Source organism: Daphnia magna, linkage group LG10, assembly GCF_020631705.1.
Source record: "Daphnia magna isolate NIES linkage group LG10, ASM2063170v1.1, whole genome shotgun sequence".
NCBI lineage: Eukaryota > Metazoa > Arthropoda > Branchiopoda > Diplostraca > Daphniidae > Daphnia > Daphnia magna.
In genome coordinates, this window is record NC_059191.1 from 4,353,184 (window position 1) to 4,362,922 (window position 9,739).

Consider the following 9,739-nt stretch of genomic DNA (forward strand, 5'->3'; position numbering starts at 1 on the left):
ATCGATTGGTGTTTGCATTTCAAGTTTAGGAGAAATTCGATTCTGTTTTGCCGTAAGACCTCGAAGAAGCAAAGAGTTAGATGGTAGCGTCAAGCGGCAATGAAAGAAAACAAGCTTTGACTTAAATTGATGTATGTATATTTTTTTAGGCTCTCGTCTCAGCATTGTTCCCATGTATCATAGTATTAGAAATGGGAACGATACTTGGTTTAACGCGATAACTTCAAGAAAATTTGGCTGCGAATTTACGTTGATGAATGATTTAATTGATTGACGTTGAAAAATGTTCTCACTTAGAAAAGGATTTCTCTTGAAAAGCAAAACAACTGGCTATACTTTAGACGAATGATTGTTTTATTAGCTCAAGGTGCAATAGGCTGTTAACCCGAAGTAGTACAGTACACGTATGCTAGAATTTTAGAATGTTCTATAGTTTCTCCCATGAGAACCATGCATAATTCATGTATGCACAACTGCTTGGTGTAACACTATATTAAATTATGATGAATAAAGTCGGAATGAACATTTTTAAACTTCATCGTTCACAGAACACTTCCCCTTACATGTTGATTACGATTAACAAGGTTTCAAGGTGGAATGCTTAGGAAACGTAATAATACTGGATAATTGATTTATATAATAATAATCAAAAGAAAAAAAGGAGTGGGGGGTGGAGGAAAATTGAAAGCAATTTGAATTTTTTAACATCAATACATTGGCACACGTCGAAACACCAAAGATACTTATCGTATGTAAACAAACAAGAGAACGATGACTATATCGAGAAACAATTAGTGAACATATCAGACTAGGTCTTGTGCTACACAACAGATGAATCGCAAGTGTATGTTATTGTGAAAGAAAACCTCGTTGCCGTTATATCCGTACGGAATAGAAGAATATAAAATTTGCGCTCCACCGACAACTACGGATGCGTGGCCGAAAGCTGTAGCGCCCGATGAAACTTTGGAACACTGTATAAGTTCATCACATGCAAACCAGTGACCAGCTTCATCGCCTGCTAAATACAGGTTATCACTACTTGATTCCTATAGATAACTGGCTGTTTTTTGTTTTTGTTTTTGTAGTTGTTTTTTTGTTAGTGCAAATCCGGGACGGTGGTCTAGAACAAAGCGCCTAATTTCTCAGAAATCACTGTCACATTCTGGTGGATTGAAGTAGCCGAATATGTTCATCTCGTACACTACAATAATAGTTTGAAACAGATTAATAATGTTTAGGTGTCTCATGATTGAACAATGCAACTTACTAGAAGCGATGATCATGAAGAAGAAATACCAGCCTAAGAGTGCCACTCCGTATTTGCGATCTAATTTCCACCCATTGAGATGCGTGGCGCCCAACAGGAAAACAATTGTTGACAGCAATGAAAGCGTGGAGTATGTCAAGCCTGCGTTTTCAATAGAAATTGTTGACTTATTAGACCAGAAAATTGTACACTTTCCATCCGAGAACCTTTGCTTATGACCCGCACGAAACTTCCTGGACTAACAACGGCAGTTTGAAGAAACCAGGGTAACCCGAGACAAATAAGAATGTCAAAAACGTTGCTGCCAATGGCGTTGGATGTGGCCATGTCACCGTAACCTTGTTAAAATTAACACTGTAAAGACTGTTGCAGTATTCAAAATTATTATAGTTTGGTCAATAACTCACCTTCCCTCGCCACAGCCAAACTGGTCAAAATGTCTGGAATACTTACACCGGCGGCCACGAATGTCAAGCCCATCACTGTATCCGGAATTCCCATCGTGAAACCTGTGTAGGTACGTACAAAATTTATTTATTTATTTATTTATTTATTTTTTTATTTTTTTTTTTTCATGATAAAAAAAAGTGCACCGAAAAGAACTTTCGTATCAATGTATCCCATCGTGATGAAGAAACCCACTTTGAAAGTGAATTCCGTTCCAGACAGACTTACTCCATACCTACGTATTCAACGTCGTATACGCTGCGTGGCAACGCACAAGGCGTTGTGAACATCACATCACAATTGGCCTTCTTTGTGTTGGACTGTTTGCAGAAACAGTTCTTTCCCTCGTTAATGTTAATACCCAGGAAGTTTGTTGGTCGTGCCCAACGTAACTTAGATCTCAACGGCCACATCACGAAGAGGAACCAGTTCGTCCACGTCTACCTTTAATGTTCTTAGAACTTTAAGTCTCAAGACTTTTCGTATACAACATTTGAGAAAAGTGCTTCTACCCGTCCCCAGTAGGTGGTAACACCGTGAATCGTTGCTTATTGCTAGTGATAGTACGGGGAGGATAGCCGGCAGTCGCGAAATACTAACCAATAATAGTAATCATCCAGACCATGACGTAAGAAAAGATGGAGATCCACAACATGCTGATAAAAAAAGAAACGAGGAACCAACTGCCCCACTTCTCTAAGCGGCAGTTCGGCATGGTGTAGTAGGCAGCAGCACGCAATGGCAAGCAAATAGCCCACACGATTCGATCGCAGAATGCGATCGGTGCGTCCCAAGGCGAAAACCGTTCAGCTTCCTCTTCCTTAATTTTGCCAAGTGAAGTAGGGTCGACGCCGACAGCGTTTCCGTCAATCGAAGATTTGGCAGAATCTGTTTCGAAAGGATACGAAACCGATTAAAAAAAGGATATCGCATTTCATCAGCCTGCCCACCTAGATGAGCCAAATTGCAACTGCATGCAGAGACGAAGTCTTACCGGGAGATTTTTCGTCAGTGTAGAGTTTTCCAGACGGTCCACCTCCTTCTACGTCTAGATTCTTGTAGGGCATTAGCGACGCGTTTTCTCCACCAGGAAGTCTTCGGGCGTAGTCGGGAATTGGAATCGGTAGGGTGTTGGCCCATCGCTCCAGTTCAGAGTTGTAGTACATCATTACACAGTAGGCCACATAAAGCAAGAGGAAAATGGTGGACTCGTACCTTCATGCCACCCATTGCGAGCGTGTTGGAATAGAAGAATGAAGAATGAAAGCATTCAGCTTTAATGGACTTAAAAACTCAAAATGGTGGTAAACAGGTGGAAAATCATGACAAATGGGGAGGGGGGAGGAGGAGGAGGGGATTGGGTGGTACTTTTCCTAAATACACCGCCATATTTGCGCTTACCATGTGACCACCTCATTGTAAATGGTGAAAAGAAGAGCGAAAATAGAGACAAAGTAAGCGATGCAGTCGCGAACGAGCGGCCACCAATTGAGGTAGATGACACCTCCGGAGAAGAGGGCGCACACGCTAATAACGAACATGATATTGAAAACGGCAGAACCGATAACACCACTGATACCTATATCGTCCTGTAAAAAAAAAAATTAATAATAAAAATAAATAAATAAAAAAGAACAAACCCATAAAACAAAAACATTTATCGGATTGTGAATTCAACCCCTCGCCATATTTGCCCATAGAAATGAAAAGCACCATCTATACGCTATACCTTAGCTATGAAAACACCGATGATAGCAGTGGCAAGTTCGGGGGCCGACGACCCTGCTGCCATGAAAGTCGCTCCCGCAACGTCTTGCGACATGTGAAGAGCTGTTCAAAAATGAGAGTTGCATTAAACGAAGATGTTGTAGTTGAAATGAAAAGTGAGAGACGTACACTCGACCATTCTTTCCAGCGCAGGAACGAAATAGTCATCGCAGACGATTGACAGCCCTAGGAACATGTAGGCTGAAATGAGCAGGTGGACAACGAGACCGCCTTTGGCTCTCACGTATTGTGGAATGATTGGCCGCGGAAACTCTTTAATAGCCGGCGGAGTGCAATTGGTTCCATTAAAAGGGTTCAGACTAGGCGTTGCTGTTGTTGATGTTGTCGTTGTAGAAGATGCTTCATTGTCTTCATTTGTCAACAAATGACGTCTCCACATCCCTAATTCCAGCAAATGGCAAAATGTCACAGCCCATCCAAAAGAGATTTGTTATAAATAATGACGGGGATTTCACAAAGTCCTATTGCTAGGCAATCACCCAATCGGTCAATAAATCCAATTTAATGTAGAAAATTGTTGACGAGAGATGCAGGATTTTTGTCATTACAATAAATTAAATAGCAATTTCTTTCTTTCTTTTTTTTTTTTTTGTTTAGTTTGCTCTTTACTTTTTGTTTTTAGATTTAATTATAACTGAGTAACGTCGTGACATGAAATACGTACCGCTTCCGAGCTGGTCATCGTTATCGACGAAAGTTGATGGATTAAGGCTAGAGCGTGGTAGATGGGATGTCATCAAGATCACAGCCAGAACTCCCAGTCCAATTAGATAAGCCCACATGCATTTCCGGCGGTTGACGCGCTTGCAGCGAACAAAACCCAGTCCATCATTCTTCTTCGCCTCAGTCTAAAAGTACAAAAACAACAGCAAAATAAAACACAAGAACGAATAAATTACATAGCACGATCGATACTACACTCTAGCTGAGCTGAGCAGAGCTGCAACATAAAACGCGGACAATCGCCAGGTAAAGTGCAGGTAGTCTAACTTGAAGGTGGAAACTATCGACAAGGATTTGCGTAACGTCTCAACTTTAACGTCAATCTAATTTAATCCCTGAGGATTGGCACTACATTTTCTGTTGGTAGCGATTGTCGCAAACATCAGCGAGAAATGCAACACACATCGAGCAGTTGGAAACCCCAGACATGTTCATCAACTAAGATCGTTATCCTGGGCTATTGTTCAGTCCAGCTGTCACGTTGCCAAATGGTCTTGGTAACGCGATCAATGACGTTTCTTTTCCCTTTTCGTCCTATTCGGCTATTCCACAAAAGGACCAAACTAACAAGATGCAAGCGTCACCAAGCGAGTCGATAATCGAATAGAACCCATCAATTCCCCGTCCTTTTCCAAATCGAGCCAAAATAAAGGAAGGAATATTTTCAAAATGTTGGCAAACATTAAAAATTGACTTCAAAGTGTGAAGTTGACAAAATGTTGTCCTAGACGTTTCAACCAAGATGAACTGGTCTGGACCAAGTGGGGCATCAGTCGGTACAACGCAAACTGTTTGTACTTTTCTTTTGACATAACACAAAGGTAAATTCCAAAAAGTCGAGCAAGAAACCTTTAATTGGACGTGAGACGTGTCAATAACGTTTCCCAGTTACATCGAATTCAATGGCTTACAACTACCAACAATCCAGAAATGTAACGAATTGTAAACCTAATTACCTTCACGTTTAATCTAAACTAATTCAACAGAACAAACAAAAAATAAAAGTAATAATTTCCGTTCGGTGGGAATGTCACAGTCGCTATCGAGCCCCATTGCTGGTGACGCGGCGATGCACCACTTAGACAAGTGTTCGGCGAACATACGCCACAGTAGGACTGGATAAAACGATACCAGATAAGGAAATCGACGAAAGCATGTGAATTATTTTTTAGCCGGCTTCGTTCTTTGTTTAAGGCACTACGCAATTTGGAGTTAAACAGAAACCTTCTATTAAGACTAGTTGTCATTTCCAAGCTTTACAATAGCTGAGCACACACAAATGACATACATTTTGCATCCTAAATTCAACGAGATTAACAGAGCGATTATTTTATTTTATTTTTTTTTATTTTATTGTATTTTTTACCGTTTGCTGGCTGTGAAAAGACATTTGAAAACGAAGGGGGTGAATCTTCGGCCGGTTGGAATTCTTTGCTGTATCTCGAGAATCGAGGCAAGACACCAGTGCTGCTTAGAAAAGAAGCAGAGCTCTTCAATGGCCTTGCATAGTTTATGCTAGTCTGTGCAATGGGCTTGGAATAAAGTAAGAATAAAGATGTCACTCGCAATCGGGTTCAACAATGAATCGGCAAAAGGCGAGAAGGGCCGAAAAGCTAAAGATGGCAACTAGTCGGAATTCAAACACCCGACACACGCCGTCCAGCCGAGAAGACTAGACGTGTTTCGGCCATTATGAAAGCCAACTCTTCCTCCTCCTTGAGGATTAGGACAGGAGAGAGACCGAAAAGGAAGCGGAGAGGGTGAGTTGCATACACACTAGGGGCGGGAAACACAGTTTTTGGCGCATGCGCACAGCTTAGCGCCACGATGCACATGCGGGACGTTGCCGAAAAAAAAAACCTCAACGCACACTAGGCTCCAAAAATTCTCGGCTCGGCATTTTATTGATCATGCCAGAGTTATAGAGTTGATGGTACGCTCACCCTGTAGGATTTGGCCATAAGGCTTTGTCATAGGGTTTTGGGGATGTTTTCCAAGTGCTGGTCACGTGACTTGCTGTTACTAATATACCCTGCTGCCACCACCGTAGCGTTGTAGAACTAAGCCAGTAAGCGTTTCCAAGGAATCGTGAGAATGGCTGGTTCAAATACCTCAAATGGGAAATTACCCAAAAAAATGTCGTGTTTTATTTGCGGCAACATATACCAAGACGAGAACAGACGAGTTGGTCTGTTTCATGTACCGAAGAAGAACTTTTCCAGTTGGAAATTTGTGCTACCTGAATTGTTGGAAAAATCAAGACTTTGTGACATCCATTTTGACAAATGTGATGTATTGAAAGGAATCACAGTTGGTAAGGACTTTTATCCATATGACAGATGGAGATTGCTTCCCTCAGCAATACCAAAACATTTACTGGGTAAGTTAAAATTAATATTATGGCAGTCTACATAATAACTGTATAAATTTGTCCATACAGTAAAACAAAGTGCAGCTGCCAGTCGCACTCAAAGTCGCACACCTTTGAAAGACATTTTTAGTGTGAACCACACAGGGAATCAACCTACGAACTACTTTCCACCAAAAAAACGTAATAGTAAAGGATCTACATCAATATCACAGACTCCAGGTAAAACAGCTAACATGTAGCATAAATTAATGACGACTAAATTAACAATTATGAACATTTACTAGAAAACAAGATAGCAATGGATGAAGATGAAGAACATTCTATTGTAGGATGTGCTATCGAGAACACTCCAGGTAAAACAACAAACATGTAGCATAACATAATGACGACTAAATTCACAATTATGAACATTTACTAGAAAACAAGATAGCAATGGATGAAGATGAAGAACATTCTATTGTAGGATGTGCTATCGAGAACACTCCAGGTAAAACAACAAACATGTAGCATAACATAATGACGACTAAATTCACAATTATGAACATTTACTAGAAAACAAGATAGCAATGGATGAAGATGAAGAACATTCTATTGTAGGATGTGCTATCGAGAACACTCCAGGTAAAACAACAAACATGTAGCATAACATAATGACGACTAAATTCACAATTATGAACATTTACTAGAAAACAAGATAGCAATGGATGAAGATGAAGAACATTCTATTGTAGGATGTGCTATCGAGAACACTCCAGGTAAAACAACAAACATGTAGCATAACATAATGACGACTAAATTCACAATTATGAACATTTACTAGAAAACAAGATAGCAATGGATGAAGATGAAGAACATTCTATTGTAGGATGTGCTATCGAGAACACTCCAGGTAAAACAACAAACATGTAGCATAAATTAATTACGACTAAATTCACAATTATGAACATTTACTAGAAAACAAGATAGCAATGGATGAAGATGAAGAACATTCTATTGTAGGATGTGCTATCAAGAAAAGTAATGCACCTGAAAAAAATTCCCCTAAAAGCAATTTCATAGAGAATGACAAAGATGGCATGGCAGATTTTATTTTCAAAAAACATACGAAAAAGAAATGTCAAATAAGACTGCCTACGAATTGCAAAACATGCCAAATGGAAAAAACTGGTCAGTGCTCATCCTGTGCTATTGTGGAGCTTAAACAGCAAGTCAGAGAGAAAGACAAACAACTAATAACCGCCAAATGTTATCGAACAAGATCAGAGACTCATTTAAAGTGCCTGAAATTGAAACTTAAAGAAAATCGCAAAAAATTAAATACCTGCAGACAGAAATTGTTGCGAATGAAGCGTTATGGGCAGGTTCGTAATTTCACATTTGGTACATTTTAAAGGGTTAAAAATTACGATTACTCTTGATTTGTATGTAGGAAATTGTGGAAACCCTTGGAAATCTAAAAGAAAAAATTACAACCCTTACTGCCAATCAATTGGATGAACAAATAAAATTCCTCAGTCACGGAGTAAGTTTACCACCAACAATATTCATTTATTCCTAGAACAGTTTATATAACATTTTGCAAATCAACAATATTGTAACTATTATTTACCTTTTGGTCTTTTAGATATTGCACTTTTTCGTGGACCACATTTAAATATTTTCTAATTGCTTCAAATGGATAATAATTGACAATGATAAAATTTTATTAAGAATTATTTCTAATGACGTAGGACTACATAACAAAATTATTAAGTGAGACATTTAGAAATTTTCACTTGAGTGAAATCTATATTGATAATGAAATTCCTTCATGAATTATTAGACAAATAAATTAGTGGAATATTGAAGTTCGTCTACATTTACATTGTACTAAACAAATTGTGTTGCAATTTACAGGAGAGAGTTATCATCAACACCTTTATTTTGAAGGGGAAAGCTGAACTGCAAGCTACATCTGGAAGATCTCATTCCATGAAATATGACAGTGGTTTTTTAATGCAATGCCTACTCCTGAAGTTAAAAAGCAGCTCGACTTATACTCATCTGAAGAATAACAACATCCTACCTCTTCCAAGTTTGTCAACACTCCGACGGAGGCTAAGTTCATCTGAATGCAAGTATGGTTTTAATGAACTTGCGTTGCAAAACATGAAGCAGGCGTTAGAAAATTTACAAAACTGGGAACGGTGGGGTAGCCTGATGTGGGACGAGGTGTCGCTTAAAAAAGACTTGACATGGCATGCAACAAGATTGGAGTGGCATGGGATAGTAGATTTCGGTGAGGACATAGAAGCGCCTATAAAAAACGGAATAGCAACACACGCTCTTGTTCTGATGTTTCGACCCTACAAGGGAAATTGGGTCCAACCCTTTGCTTGTTTTGCCTCTGAGAATGCTGCAAGTGCCATAATTCTTCACGAAGTCATCGTGAAAGCCATTGTTTTGCTATATAATCATTCAGCCATTGTAAAGAATGTCGTGTGTGACGGCTGCTCATCCAATAAATAATATGTAAATTGAAACTGTTAAATGTCTTTTGTTTTGAACACGAAGAGTCGCTGCCATATATAATTCTGCAATATGTTCACATACGATTTCATACAGAGTCAAAACGATTTCGTAATTTTTACCTCTCCAAAGAAAGAACGCAGATGAAAACGAATAAAAAAATGTCAAGAACTTCTATTCACGCAAAAAATACATTGCCAAAACCAGAAGTTAACATCAATACAAAGGTTTAAACAAACTCGCGCGAAAATATTTCGTTTCATTGCACCAAACAACCACCAGGCGCCTCTGCGGTAGATAAGTAACACTTGCGGACAAAGCCTTATGGCCAAATCCTACAGGGTGAGCGTACCATCAACTCTATAACTCTGATCATGCCAGCCGGTTTCTCTTCCCATGTTTTAAGACATAAAAAAAAAAAAAAAAAAAAACTTGCAATGTCGCTCTCCGTATTGTTAGTCGCTTCTTTATCTCCGTGAATATTTTTTCCATTATATAATGCGCGCTCCTTGAAGCAAACTTATTCGTTAAATAAGTAAAGCCAAATAAAATATTAGAGCATCTAGACTTCATTCGAGCGGGTAGAGACATGAAGATACTCATCGCTCCCGTTGCTTTCTGTTTATCCGAAG

General features: G+C 39.2%; 2 protein-coding genes across 7 annotated transcripts; one reads left to right on the top strand and one right to left on the bottom strand.

Annotated features, from left to right (window-relative positions):
• Positions 1–333: 333 nt before the first annotated feature.
• On the bottom strand, positions 334–5,975 carry LOC116927607 (probable sodium/potassium/calcium exchanger CG1090). Of its 2 annotated transcripts, XM_045180438.1 has the most exons (12): positions 5,595–5,975; positions 5,517–5,526; positions 4,170–4,353; positions 3,614–3,886; positions 3,447–3,547; positions 3,119–3,306; positions 2,712–2,932; positions 2,318–2,605; positions 1,678–1,779; positions 1,477–1,608; positions 1,271–1,411; positions 334–1,204 (listed from the first exon to the last, which is right to left on the bottom strand). In XM_045180438.1, the coding sequence occupies exons 2-12, from the start codon at positions 5,523–5,525 to the stop codon at positions 1,146–1,148; spliced, it is 1,698 nt and encodes a 565-aa protein (XP_045036373.1). In that variant the 5' UTR covers position 5,526; positions 5,595–5,975; the 3' UTR covers positions 334–1,145. The 2 variants fall into 2 exon arrangements, with proteins under 2 accessions (XP_045036373.1, XP_032790527.1); XM_032934636.2 differs by lacking the exon at positions 5,517–5,526 and having other exon boundaries at positions 5,595–5,974.
• A 196-nt stretch (positions 5,976–6,171) lies between these two features.
• Positions 6,172–9,345, top strand: LOC123477088. Of its 5 annotated transcripts, XM_045180436.1 has the most exons (11): positions 6,183–6,608; positions 6,669–6,818; positions 6,884–6,952; positions 7,018–7,086; positions 7,152–7,220; positions 7,286–7,354; positions 7,420–7,488; positions 7,554–7,960; positions 8,029–8,121; positions 8,496–8,727; positions 9,214–9,345. In XM_045180436.1, exons 1-11 carry the CDS (start codon positions 6,323–6,325, stop codon positions 9,252–9,254), a joined length of 1,554 nt encoding a protein of 517 aa, XP_045036371.1. In that variant the 5' UTR covers positions 6,183–6,322; the 3' UTR covers positions 9,255–9,345. The 5 variants fall into 5 exon arrangements, with proteins under 5 accessions (XP_045036372.1, XP_045036369.1, XP_045036368.1 ...); XM_045180433.1 differs by having other exon boundaries at positions 6,176–6,608; positions 8,496–9,345; XM_045180434.1 differs by lacking the exons at positions 7,286–7,354; positions 7,420–7,488 and having other exon boundaries at positions 6,174–6,608; positions 8,496–9,345.
• Positions 9,346–9,739: the final 394 nt, after the last annotated feature.

Bases quoted from the DNA above. Each gene is read 5' to 3' on its own strand.
- LOC123477088 (XM_045180433.1), top strand. From the start codon at position 6,323: ATGGCTGGTTCAAATACCTCAAATGGGAAATTACCCAAAAAAATGTCG. The intron at 7,087-7,151 runs GTAAAACAACAA...AACATTTACTAG, and splicing joins TGCTATCGAGAACACTCCAG to AAAACAAGATAGCAATGGAT. The intron at 7,221-7,285 runs GTAAAACAACAA...AACATTTACTAG, and splicing joins TGCTATCGAGAACACTCCAG to AAAACAAGATAGCAATGGAT.
- LOC116927607 (XM_032934636.2), bottom strand. From the start codon at position 5,618: ATGTCTTTTCACAGCCAGCAAACG. The intron at 1,412-1,476 runs GTTCTCGGATGG...TTGAAAACGCAG, and splicing joins CGTGCGGGTCATAAGCAAAG to GCTTGACATACTCCACGCTT. The intron at 1,205-1,270 runs GTAAGTTGCATT...CTATTATTGTAG, and splicing joins CTTCATGATCATCGCTTCTA to TGTACGAGATGAACATATTC.